Genomic DNA, 14,116 nt, shown 5'->3' with positions numbered 1-14,116 from the left:
GTAAAACTGGATGGGGAGACATTCAAGCGAGCAGAGGGCGTCCGCTTGTCTTTATTTCATTCTTTATAGATTTCATCGACCAGAATGCAAATCAGCCGCAGTTAAAGTGCATTGTTTGCTCAGTTTGATCATTTCATTTTAGAACAGCAACGTAAATTAAAGACCTATCTTTTTTATTTGGCTTATCATTTGGGGCAATTGGAATTTTTGAGTAGTATCACTGTTCATGTTTTATTGTTTTATGGTTCAGTGATATAACTCTTACTGTTTGTTTATACCTTGTTTTTAATTATGTTCCTCATTTGTTATTGTCATTTTCTGTCATACTCTGTAAAGCACTGCGTCAAGCATGAAAGGTGCTATAAAGTGTATTATTAATAATATGTTTACATCGTTATACTGTTTTCTTTACCAAATGATCTCAATACTTCTCCTACCTTTTGCTACCTTGACCATAATCACAAGAAATCAACCAAAAGATCTCCTCTCATCAGCTGCTGATTTGTGGTACTAACAACAAGAACTTTAAAATCTCATTTATCATTGATTTGACTTGTTTTCTGTCTTTGTGTTGATCCTATTTGAAATCTGTTTTCCATCATTCAGCTTTGTCCTTTTAAATAAACCTCCAACCTAATTTAACACTCGTTCTCGCTAAAACTGTTTAAACACAGATGGCGTGATGTCATGTTGAGATATCTGCAGCTACATTACAATGGGGTTTAATCGAGTGGAGTTCAAGGTGGAGGTATTCTGTGCAGCCAGGGGTGAATATATGTGGAATGAAAGTGGCATTTCAAACAGTACTTATGTTTGTTATCATTGTGGTGGACTGGCAGCATGTGACACAATGGTATTATTGTCAGCTATAAAATCACTTTTTTCCCCGCTAACACGAAATACATTTACTTAGTTTCAACTTCATTTGCACTGAACACTGGAAACTCTTCCTTTGCCACACTGTTAAGAGTACGAAGCAGTTTCAAATGAATCAAGGCAACGGGAGTTGAGGACGGTTGATGAAGAAAAATATTTCATATCAACACTTAGAGTGTCGATTAGGTGAGAAAACGACATTGCAGCCCTGTCAATCATCCTGGCTTCGTGCTCGGGGGGAAAAGCAAGATCTGTTTCTAGCGTAACAGTGAAAAGAATCAAATACATGAGCAAAACACTTTTAAAAACCTGTTTTCATTCGCTTCTTGTTTCTGAACTAAGAGAGTTTTACCAACAACATGCCCCTTGTGTAATAACATATAAATAATGTGTCTTTAGTGAGTCCCTTATTGACATTTCTTGACATCAGTCTGTAAGTCACGGTCAGAAAAGAGCTCCGGAGTTTATCAGACATTTCAATATGAAATGTGAGTTTTACTTGTATAAGATATCTGACACATTTTCATTTATCCTATCACTTTCTGGGTATGGAAGTGTCGCTTTCTACCACAACAGATTGTCACAGCCACTTTGAACGTGTGCGAACAGATTGTGCTTTGAAAAAGAAACGGGCGCCTGCAGCAACATTTCACGTCTGCATCCCATCTCTGTCTGAAAATGGGACTAACATCTTTACATTATACATCTTCAAAAACATATCCATTATTCATATCCCCATATTTTAATACTATTAGCACTTCTATGCCGCCCACCTAAATACCTGTGTTACCTATCAAAGGAGCAGTGACAGTCGCTTACTTTGTTTGGGTGTAAAGAGACGGGTTGGGATTAAGAAATTACTATGGGCCATCACACCAAATTAAATTAGATCTGTGAGTTGATTATATATCCGTATGCTAAAAAAATTGGATACAATATTGGGCACAGGAGAAACGTTGCTTCTTACCTTGTGAGCGGACTGTTGTGTTGTTTGTGTAGACAACACACACACAAACACACCACGCTCCCACCTGTGTGGGTGGAGGTGTGGCCACTGTAGGCAGCTGAGTGGGGCAGCATATGGAGTTTCTAATTGGGTAGAACAGCACAGCTGGAGGACACCAGTCCAGGACCTGGCCTCTGGTAATCAGTCCCACAATCCTCAGCCCTCCTCTGCACATCCACCCGCTGGCTGGGGGGGGGGGGGGGGGGGGGGGGGATGTGCTTCACTCCTGAAACCGAGAGGAAACATGTCCACTTAGAGTGTTTTAATTCTGAATCATGTCAATGTCATATTAAAATAGTGACAGGACATCGACATCCTGGACATTTAGCTGTTGTTCCTTTTGAGATGAATGCAATCCCCTGCCAATTGACTGTAATGTAATTTCCCATTTTTTATTTCTGACCAAATGTTGTCGGCTCTTAAACATGCACTATATGTTGTGTAAAGGTCATGTCTCCATCATATTATTCTGTATAGAAAACTCTGAACACTGCAGATCTTTTTTTTTTCAAATCCAATGTTCCCTAAGTAACTTTTGGAACTGTAGGACCTGGTTAAAGTTTATTACTCTCAAGTCAATGTTGAAATGTTTACAAAAAGGAACCATGATCAACTATTTACTTTTTTTTTTCTTTGTATGTAGATTTAAACAAATGTAAATAACTGTAAGTGCATTTGAACCAAATATTGTTTGTTCTGTTTTTCTTTTCTTGCATGTAAAACCATCCCAGTCAGAGACATTAACTAATTCAACTACATTTAGTTTAGTTAATTTGCAACACTACGTCACCTGGTACGCTTTATACAACTCTGTCTTCCATACATACAACTAATGTGCAACAGCCATTTAATTGAAGGAAGAATAATGCCGTTTTCCATTAACACATTAAGGTTATGAGCTTTTTATAAGATATTAATCCTGCAACAACAGGTTTATAGTGTCTGAGCGTTTTAAATTTAACAGCAGGAACAGAGGCAGTCATGCGGGTTTTAGGTATAATCAAGTACTCAAAATAAATTAGTTGCACTCCTATTAGGGACCAGTAAATTAAATCCCTATTTGGCTTCAGTGAAGTGAACACGCACCTCAACATAAAGCAATGCAAACTAAATAGGGAGAGTTGTTAAATTGTTGAGGAACTGAACATTGACAGCAGAAGGCTCATTATGGAGTAAGTGTCAGGATTTTAAAAAAAAGACATGCTTTGCCTTTGGGGTTCATTTTCTTCTGCTTCAATTAAGAAATTATCTATAAATAGTGATGCAGTGAATTAGATCCCGGACAGAATCACGTTTGTATCACCACACCATCACCATTACTACACCCTCAACCACTCCACCTCGCTGTCATCAGCTAGAGACATTGATTGAGAAACGCTTGCGACTCAGCGTGCGATCAGTGGCGCCTTCATTTGCAGCTCGGCACCACGCACCGTGCCTATAAAAGCTGATAATGTGATAATTAAAAGAGCTGACAGCAAAGAACTGTCAGCGAGATACCCTGATTTACCAACCTCTGCTATATCATATACCTCTGAAATGACCAAGCTTCCTCTCTGGAAATACGACACTTAACATATCAATTGAAGTAATTAACTATAATTTAGGATAAAAAAAGTTAGGAAGTCTCGGTCAAAGTCAGTTTTTTGATAAAAATACATATTTAAAACATCAGATTCGGACCTGTAAAAAAGGATTTCTTGCAGACAAAAGATCACTGCCATGTCCCTCTCTTTCCCTCTCAACCACACCATGATTTATTACCTGAAAAGACAAGAGAACTAATTAGTGGAGTAATTAATTAATATAAATTTGCATATTTGCATTTGCAATTAGTGCAGTCAACTGATTAGTCTGAGATGGGGAGTTTGACTCATCAGATGCTAGGGTGTGTGTGTGTGTGTGTGTGTGTGTGTGTGTGTGTGTGTGTGTGTGTGTGTGTGTGTGTGTGTGTGTGTGTGTGTGTGTGTGTGTGTGTGTGTGTGTGTGTGTGTGTGTGTGTGTGTGTGTGTGTGTGTGTGTGTGTGTGTGTGTGTGTGTGTGTGTGTGTGTGTGTGTGTGTGTGTGTGTTGGACCAGGACGATCAGCAGGCCAGCTGAGGCATTTTTTGGGGGGAGGCCGTGATGAAAGGATTTTATTTTTTGGGGGGTGCGTACAGTATCTTTGCAAATGCTCACTCACACACACTTGCCTTTATTAGTGTGAATACATGTGTGGTGCTCTGTCTCAGGTATGTAAAGTCACCAGTGTGTGTATGCTGTCCTATCTTTCCCTTCCTGTGGTCCCTTTACACTCTGACCTCACACTAAGGTGTCATCATTGTCCTGCTGATCGATGTCCAATACAGAGAGATTGATAAGCTGCTGTAATTGATTCTCCTTGCAACAAGGTCATTCACAGGAATACATTGTGTGCGCGCTTGTGTGTGTGTTCCACATAACTGAGGAGTGCATATACCCATATCGAGTGCCAGCTGTGCCCCTGTGTGGATTTGGCAGTGTGCCAATGGGCCTTTTCCACGGGGTGTACTTAATGTGTATGGTCCTGAGGTACCAACACTGTTTCGCCCCCCCGGTGCCACACCATCCTCTGCAGGTGAGGGGCCTGCAGGAAAGAAAGAAGTGTAACAATTAATCGATTAGACGATCAATTAGCAAAACTAAAACACAATTATTCTGATAGTCGGCTGATCGTTCAAGACGGTTTTTTAAATCATGAATGCCCTACAGTAAGTTCTCTGGATGTAGATTCTCCAATGTGAGGATGTGATTATTTTTTCTCTTGTAATCTGAATATTTATAGGTTTGAATTGTTGGTTGAGATCAACTCTGGACTCTGGGAAAATGTCACAGGCCTTTTTCATTATTTTTTAATTCTATCTAATAATTCTCATACAATTAAATCCAATAAGGTGTCGTTTATGAGCTGCTTAAGAGGACCCTGAACACAATTAGAGTTAACAGACAGGAGTATATCTCTGTATAATGTAAATATTCAATCTTTGTTTTCTTTCAGCTACTTCTCAGAAATACATTTAATGTAATATCTTCCTTTAAGTTTTATGGCAGATTTCCCACCGATGTTATACTGCATGTTTGCATTAACTGTGTATGTTGTTGTATCTTTTACATAGTTTTGATAATCAAATTCTTGAAGAAATGCATGGGCTTTATGGACTTGGCTTGGAAACCGAAGGGTGGTGAGTTCAAGTGCCAGAACGGACCAAGTAAGGAGTGTACTATAAATAAAATAAAATCAAGTTTTATTTATATAGCACATTTATAAACGATTTTTGGTCGAGCCAAAGTGCTGTACATATAATAAAAATAGCCTACAGTAGAGACACTTTACAGCAAATACAACAGCACAGATTGTTCAGAATATCAGTATGAAGGGGGTGCCAGTTGTCCTGGCTCTGCCAAGGTGCCCTTGAGCAAAGCATCAGCTCACTGATTCCCAGGCACTGTATGTTCTAATAGCTGACAACTATTTCTAATAGGATGGGTTAAATGCAGAGATAACATACTGTATTACTGTCTGTACAGGGCTGTGTACATGTGTGTGACAACGAAAGGGATTTAGATTTCCAACTATTCAGAAGAAGCATTGAGTTTTTATAGCAGGGGCTTATTTATTATTTTAAATAACATCTATCTACTATCTATCTATCTATCTATCTATCTATCTATCTATCTATCTATCTATCTATCTATCTATCTATCTATCTATCCATCTATCTATCTATCTATCTATCTATCTATCTATCTATCTATCTATCTATCTATCTATCTATCTATCTATCTATCTATCTATCTATCTATCTATCTATCTATCTATCTATCTATCTATCTATCTATCTATCTATCTATCTATCTATCTATCTATCTATCTATCTATCTATCTCCTTCTTTCTTATCTGACCTGTTGAAGATGCCTGCAAACTCGAACAATCTCAATTTTTCCCCCACAAAATACGACATTAATTTATCTTTCTTACACGCAGAGATGCAGATATTAGTTGTTATCCTCTCCGGTCTGTGTTTCTTGACGGTAAACGCGGGCCTCCCGGTGCCCATTACCGGAGCTGCCAGATGATCGGTACGATATGGAGATCCCATGGGACAGTGAGCACGTGGTCTCGCCTGCCACAAGACGTCAGCGGCAGATGGCATGGGTACCCGCTGTTGGCATGAGTGTCATTCCTCAAAGAGAGAGGGAAGGGAAAGAGAGAGAGAAGAGGGAGAGCTCCACACAGCCAGGCAGAGAGAAGGGAGTGCGCACAGTTCTGCTTTTCTCATAATCTGTGGTTTGCAAGAGAAGAAGCTGCAGCGCAGATTCAGAGGAGATATTTGGGAACATGCATGGTGCAAACTGACCTGAGGTTAGTAATAACATTGTTATATTATGTATTAATGAAGATGTGTTGTTTTTGCTTCTCTTTAAAAACAATGTGGCTTTTATCAGGTATTATCACTAAATATGTGACAAAGCCTTTAAACAAGGTTCCTTTTTACAATGAAGTTGAGTGTCTTTGAAAAGGTGACATTGGCCTTGCTTGCCAATTTGTTCCTCTTCCTCTTGGGAGGACCTATGTAATTAACTGGCAACCTTCAAAATGATTCTGTGTTATACTCTATCCTCATCGTTTATGTTTTTTGGCTTTGATTTTACAGGAATTATGTTGACATTGCCATTCGAGGAACCTCATTTGATGCGTGAGCCGCGGTTCGGTGCCAGTTATTCCCGTGAAAGCCTGCCTGAGAGCCTGGAGAAGGAGCACGACAGGTCCAACTCTGACATGAGGGAGGCCGAGGAGGACATGTCCGACCGAGAGGAGGAGGAGGAGAGGGAGAGCGAGCAGGATGACAACGGGCTCCCTAAAAAGCGAGGCCCGCGAAAAAAGAAGCCCGGTAAGGAGTTCGAACGGACCAAAGTACGGCGGCACGAAGCGAACACCCGGGAGAGGTGCAGGATGCACGGCCTGAACGACGCGTTGGAGAGCCTTCGCAAAGTTGTGCCGTGCTACTCAAAAACTCAAAAACTGTCCAAGATCGAGACCCTGAGACTGGCTAAGAACTACATCTGGGCCCTGTCAGAGACCCTGAGCGCGGGGAAGAGACCGGACCTGCTCGCCTTCGTGCAGACTTTGTGCAAAGGATTATCTCAGCCCACGACCAACTTGGTGGCCGGTTGTTTGCAGCTGAACGCGAGAAATTTCCTCACAGACCACAACGGAGAGGTCATGTTCTCTGGCAGGTCGCCATACGATGCCGTGTACCCGTACCCGGGCTCAGACGTGAACACGCCCCCCGGGCACAGCGGCAGCAGCGTGGACGGAGGGGCCAAGCCGTTCAGACACTACAGCTACAGCGGCGCGTACGAGCCCTACTACGAGAACCCGTCCCCGGAGGGCGGAAGTCCGCCTTTCGACGGGCAGATGAGCCCCCCGATGAACTTTAACGGGATTTTCTCCCTAAAACACGACGATCCACCAGACTACGGGAAAGGCAGCCACTATGGAATGCGCTACTGCAGTGCGCCAGGACGCACGGCTCTTGCGCACAACTCCATGTACCGAGTGTCCCCAGAGGGCCGCTTCCCCTATGATTTGCACGTCCGCAGCCAGTCATTCCAAGCACAAGGGGAAGTTAATGGCTCTTTCCACAATTAATCAATCAGCTGGACAAAGTTCAAGTTTCAGAAGCGATGCAATTTCCCCCGCAGATGTCGAGAGTGGACTCCAGACACGCTGATGCACTGCAAAAATGCCAATTTAATCAAGTCATTTAATGTTGAATACTCAGTCTTGTTTTTGCTTTGAACCATGATGTAAATCTGCAAATTAGATATGATAATTTACTTCACAAAACGTGTGTCAATAAGGCAGAAAAAATATACAACGAGGCTTTTGCTTTGGAATGAAATTAAACGATTTCATTCTGAAGGCAGATCTCTAGTTCAATCAACGAACATTAAAATGTAAAGGCTCACTGCCCCATTTGTTTTGCATATGGACAACCACAAATGTAAAGAAATGGGTTAAGTACATTGTTTTACAGTTAGAATGTATTATGTATTTGTTAATGGCTGCACTGCAGATGTAAGTCAGGTTATTTAAAGCTAATATTGTGACAATTCATTCGATGTTCTGCCTTTTAATAAGGTTCCCAGCAGTCAGTAAAATAATTTTCGTGGCAAATAAAATCAGCTAAATAAACAACCGGGGAAGAAGAATCTGAATAATGCTTCGCCTCATCAGGGAAGTTTGCTGAAACATGATTGGAGTTCAGAGATTCAGTCTGTTAGCAATAAAGGTCAATTGAGCTATGCAAGGCAGCCAAATGCAATCTTTGCTTAAACAATGATAAATGTCTATTTCCATTCACAAGGCGTTTCTCATTATCTAATATATATTTAAAATGATGACAATTAGGACCTACACAAAATAAATTATTAAAAAAAGTGTTTGGTGCACGTGTTTAGGAGACCTGATGAGGATGTCATCTGAACTGGTCCTATAAATACAGGAAGTTTTGGGGGGGAAAAGTTAAAAACTAAATGCATTTGTATTTGGAGTAAATAGTGTGGCATCGAGGTGAATGTAAATTATTATTGTATTCATTTATTTAAGCTTATTTATTATAAGTCCTTCAATTTGAATGTGGATAATATATTATTAAAACAATATTGTAAAATCAACAGTTGACATGTGAATTTCCATACATTTAAAGTTTGTTTCTGTTGCATTGGTGTATATTTCACTGCAGATGGAAGTAAAATAAATTTGTGTGAGGTTAACAAGATGTTTCCAAACTATATGGATCTGAAAAACATGCCTTAAAAAAAGAGATGCTGACGTCAATATGCAACGAAATGACAGTTTTGGATAGTTTGATGTGAACTTTTTACAGAGTGATGCACTTCATGTATTCCTGCACAATGTTGGTGACTGTGCTCCCATAAATTGATTTTGTAACTTTACCCGAATGAAGAATGATTATTGGATATATTCTGAACTTTTATTTCTCTATTTAGCACACACACTCTTGAAAACTCGTTATGGATCGAAATATTCGTGAAGTAATGTGTTAATGTTTTGTGATGTGTTTGTCTCAATAAAATTAAGAAGCTGTGAGGGGCTTTCTGTGCAGCTTCTTGACTGTCTGTGAAAACCATTGACAGGAGGAAAATGACGATTGAATAAATGTGATATTAATAAATCAAAAAAGCCCCGGACATAATTCTTTTTATTTATTTTGAGAAATTGAATATGTTAATAACATTGCAACCTTTTCAGTTTCAGGTGACAGTGCGTAAAGGCCTTGCGTGTAGGCCAAAAGCAACATACGATGTGAATAATATATATATTTAAATATATGTTGAGTTTTAAAGTGTAAAAGGGAATGTTATCAATTATTTTTTCAAACGATACAAATGTAGTTTATCTAAAATTGGCATTCTTAGTGAATTAAACACACATCTCTGATAGCCTACGTTACGCACATATTACGCTGTGTTTTTTGTAATGCTTTGTCTGAAATTGGCTTGTCGATATAATTTAATTTAATTTCAGTTGATCAGATGGCTGATTTGTGAAAAATGTGCCCACGAGGTGTTGGATGTGAGCCAGAGATCGCAGTCCTCTGGTAATCCCTGGAGATATTTATGTTAAATCTGTCCCGCGTCTCTAAAAGCAAATATAAAAGTTTATTTTCCGGCAGTATTTTTGAAAAATCTATTTGATTTCGCTCTCCTGCTCTTTAGATGATCCTAAACTCTCGGGTTTAAATACAAATACACGCATATATTTAATGTAGTATGTAACTCGTGGTTACAGACGCACCGTTTGCAGGTTATAAACACAACTCTTTATATACCACGTGGAAAAAAGAACAAGTCAACTGGGTTACTTGTGTTTCACTTTCACTTCACAACTACTGTTTCCTGCTAAACGTTCCATTAATAAAACCTGGTAAAACAGCTAAACTCATTTATTTAACCAACACTACCATCATGGAAAACGTTCAAAGAGAAACTCCAGCGACTCACACGACAGATGCGGATAATTTTAACATTTGGATAAGGCACCGACATATATCCAAATCTTAATGTATTCCTAATTCATAAAATAAATCTAAAATAACATAGGAGAAAAATGCAGTTTAATATAAAGCAATAATTGTACAGAAGCTTAAGATGCCACTGAAATCAAAGTCACCTGCAAGAAACTAACCTCAAAGACTATGAACACCTCAACAGCTTTCAGCACCTTTCTGTAATGAACCCTGACTGTCTTTTTGACATTTGATAATTAGATAACTGTGACTTTAAGGAGATGACAGATATGTGAGAATTAGTGGAGGAACTGCATGAAACGCAGTTTGAGAAAGGACCTTCAGATCTGTATGTGACATGTGGGGAGAAGAGAAAGGAGAAGAAGAGTTAGAGGAAGAGGAAGAGGAAGAAATGAACCTATTCCAGCATTTATTCAATTATGAAGTTGAACTAATGACTCAGAATCATAACGGTTTGCAAATAATGGTAAAAGTTCTCTTTCATTTCTGTAGAGACATTTACAGTGTTCTCTAGCGTTAAATCACATCATCATATCTGTTTTAAAGATGCAAACGACATTAAGATAACATCCTTACCAATGTTTGAGCTAATTTAATTTGATAGCTAAATGAGCAAACATTGAAAAAACCAATGGCAGCACAAAGTGAGCCTAATGGAACTTCTCACAAATTCGTTTTAGAAATCACTAACCAGAAAACAACACATATCATAAAATGTAATCTTCCTCTTCTGCGTATTTAACTTCAAATCATTTTAAATGGTGTTAAGGCTTGCATTTTGTCGATTTAGATATCAGTGCTGCTTTTAGTGAATTGTATTTCTGGCAGATCAACTTGTGGAAAAAAACAAACACAAATAAGGAACATTAAGGGTTTATTTTATTATTGAGAAAAGGTGTTGTCTTCCCATCTTCATTCCCTCACTCATCCCTCTCTCCCCTATATCATCATTAAACTGGAAGTCCGGGTTACTGGAGGTCCCTCGGGGGCCCTAAAATCATCTCTTTAGCCCCTCATCCGTCACGACCAGGCCTTATTTATCCCATTCACTAACATTCTAACCATGTCAGTCTTACTGCTGTTTCTACCAGGCGGTGTGTGTGTGTGTGTGTGTGTGTGTGTGTGTGTGTGTGTGTGTTGTGTGTGTGTGTGTGTGTGTGTGTGTGTGTGTGTGTGTGTGTGTGTGTGAATGCACAGGAGGATTTCAATCCCTCCTGGGGCCTCACAGAGAGGCTGACGAGGGTGAGGAGGAGAGTTGAGGGAGAGAGGGGAGGGGGTGTTTCACGCCCACAGGGTCCACAGAGCGGCGTGCAGCAGTTTAGCACGGGGTCAAACGTGTACACGTACCCCTACATTCAAGCAGCTCATTAAAGCTGCGTTGAGAGAGAGCGAGGCAGAGAGGGGGAGAAAGAAGTATAGGGAGAGAGAGAGAGAGAGAGAGAGAGGGAGCATATGGCCCGGCTCTGTGTGGGAGGTGAAGGACAGGAATGGAGGATATATATCGTACAGAGGTGAATCTGCAATCTGAGATGTAATGTCATAATTAGTGCAAAACAAACATTGTGTTTCTATAGGGAGAAGTTTCAGAATGACAACAGTCACCTCAGAAGTTGGGAAAAGTTTTCTGCAATCACCTATAACCCCAAAACACAAATGAATCTGTATATGTATTTTATATTTGAAATAAAATCATGGTAATTTATTGTAATTAGGAGCCTTTATTTTCCACTGCAATGTCTGAAAATCGTAGCACCAGTCAAGAAAAAATGAAAATAATGGTTCCCGCCACGTCGGCAAGCATCCTCAAATTTTGTGCCATTCCCAAGCCCCAGATGGTGTGGGATGGGAAACGTTCCCCCATTAAATTCCTAATAATCATTTCTCCCGCGGAATCGGGGGTGGTGGCAGAGGGGATGGAGGAGGGTGGGGTGCGAGTGTGTGTGTGTGTGTGTGTGTGTGTGTGTGTGTGTGTGTGTGTGTGTGTGTGTGTGTGTGTGTGTGTTTGTGTGCGTGTGTGTGGCTGGGAAGTGAGGATTGGGTTTGTGGGTGAGGGGAGTAGAGGGATTTGGTGTTTTAATTAGACAGATTTAAGGAGCTGAACCCCCCCTCAAACTGTGTGTGTGTGTGTGTGGAAAGAGACTCACTAGGATTCATTTATGCCTATATTTCGGTGCGTGTGGGTGCATGTGTGAAAGAATTACACATGAGTATAGACACGTGTGTGCGCGAGTGTGTGTTGCAGGTCACGGCAGGGCTGATGCTGCTGCAGAGGAGGCCTGACACTCCGGTACCACGGGCCAGGATCTCATTAACGTGTCAGATTGGTGGATCAGTCTCTCTGGCAGCCGGCCCGGCCTCTCACAGGAAGTACTTTCTCTCTATCTGTGAACTTGGCACTGAGAGGTTAGAGAGGGAGGGAGGATGAGGGGAATATATTGGCCTGAAGGAGAGAGGAGAGGCAGAGGCACTAATTATAATATTTGGTCAGATTGGATAAATATTGGGTGAAGGATTGTGGTTTAAGAGCTGCTTTTATCCGTCCGGGAAATTAATGAGTGATGAATAGGAGCGTTGGTTTCCGTGGAGTGAGAGAGTCAGACTGCATTGCACTATTTCGGAGGTGGAGATATGCTAAGTATGTGACAGGAGCATCTGTCACTACATCACCTTTGTGCTTTGTGCCCTTTGTCTAGGGGTACTGCATGCATGTGTGTGAGAAAGTGTGTGTGGCTACATTATGAGAGAGTATCGGGTGGGTTTTGGAGCAGGTGGGAGGCAGACAGGGGTGTGATCCTCTGACACCCCTGCAACACCCTATTTCAGGGCACACTGAGAGACACGGTGCTGCTGGGTGGAGAGGAATCCATTCCCTCGACTGTGAACATGAGTGTGTGGTAGTCATGACGGCACTGTGCTGTGTGAGAAATGTCAGGGACAAATGTGGACTCCTTCAAATATATTAATTTCACAAGTTTAAACAGCATATTGAACACGAAAACCTCGTTACATCTTGTAGAATATTGTTTTTTTTAGTGCTGCAAATTTGAAAAACAAATATAATCGAGTTGCTTTCAGCTTAGTGAACAAAAACGGCATTAATGTCATGGATAAAGTCATGCTGGTAAGATAGATGGATAGACAGTTCACTCAATTGCAGGTTGCAACGTCAATTTCCATATAACACCCATCTGATATGTCAAACCCCATCTACATATTGGGTGTTAACAAAGTTAGGAAAAATTACACTAGATAGATATACACACTTTTCTAGACATTTCTATATGCCAACTTCCACTACTATTACAAATATATTAAGTCCAGAAGTTTAAAGAATACAAAATATTCTGTTTGGGTCTTAAACCCGTAGACCCTCTTCATGATCTCAATTCACATTATTTAATCAGATTGCTACCTTCTGACTTTTTCTAATACTTTGACTTTTTTTGACAGGCTAAACATAATTTTTTTGAATGAGGAAACAGCGTTTTCTTATTAGAGGTCTAACTAGTTGGACCAAGTATCGTCACTCTGCAGGATAACTTATATTGTTTGTCTATATTTTAGTCTATTATCTCCGTCAGGCATACACATGAATGGACTTCATGAGATCTGTGATTGACTGTGTGTCTGAAAGTGGCTTATCTTACTTGACTTATATTTTGGCCATGTTTTCATAAACATGGCCAAAATACAGGAATAAAGGAATACACTCATGTGTATTCCTAAAGACAACCTGTGTTTATGCGGGATTTTGTTTATATTAATAACATCATTAATTACTCCTCGTACATGGCCGCTAGGGCCCGCAAGTTAACCACAACTGCTTCAGGAGCGGACGGCAAATCCGACAATCTGCTAGGCTTAAAACGAAACTCACCATGATCTGATGTGGGCCGGGCCACATTTCTGCTTTTTACCGTGGTCTAAAAACTGACATCCATTGACACGTTTGGTCTCATTTTGATCCGTAGGCCTATAGCAACTTCAGATAAATCCCATTCCTGGTCAGTTATGATTCACTGAAGTTTGGCACGATGCAAGTTGAGTAGATCTCTGTTTGTGTTTATTTTTTGGACCCTTTTCAATGTAAGGAAGCCGAGAGGGTAATTCAGTGAAATGTAACGTGTCCTTGTTTGCGAGGGGAGGGGGCTAACCTGGC

At 40.4% G+C, this 14,116-nt stretch overlaps 1 protein-coding gene across 1 annotated transcript; it reads left to right on the top strand.

Moving 5' to 3' along the window:
* Positions 1–6,108: 6,108 nt before the first annotated feature.
* neurod6b (neuronal differentiation 6b) lies at positions 6,109–9,111 on the top strand. The gene is made up of 2 exons (XM_079651914.1): positions 6,109–6,263; positions 6,556–9,111. The coding sequence occupies exon 2, from the start codon at positions 6,561–6,563 to the stop codon at positions 7,551–7,553; it is 993 nt and encodes a 330-aa protein (XP_079508040.1). The 5' UTR covers positions 6,109–6,263; positions 6,556–6,560; the 3' UTR covers positions 7,554–9,111.
* The last annotated feature ends 5,005 nt before the right edge of the window (positions 9,112–14,116 follow it).

This window comes from Notothenia rossii (assembly GCF_949606895.1).
Source record: "Notothenia rossii genome assembly, chromosome: 9".
NCBI classification, from domain to species: domain Eukaryota; kingdom Metazoa; phylum Chordata; class Actinopteri; order Perciformes; family Nototheniidae; genus Notothenia; species Notothenia rossii.
Note: the sequence above shows the minus strand (reverse complement) of the source record. Positions and strands in the feature narration are given on the sequence as shown.

What these genes read in the sequence shown, in the direction of transcription:
- neurod6b (XM_079651914.1), top strand. Translation starts at nt 6,561, where the DNA reads ATGTTGACATTGCCATTCGAGGAACCTCATTTGATGCGTGAGCCGCGG.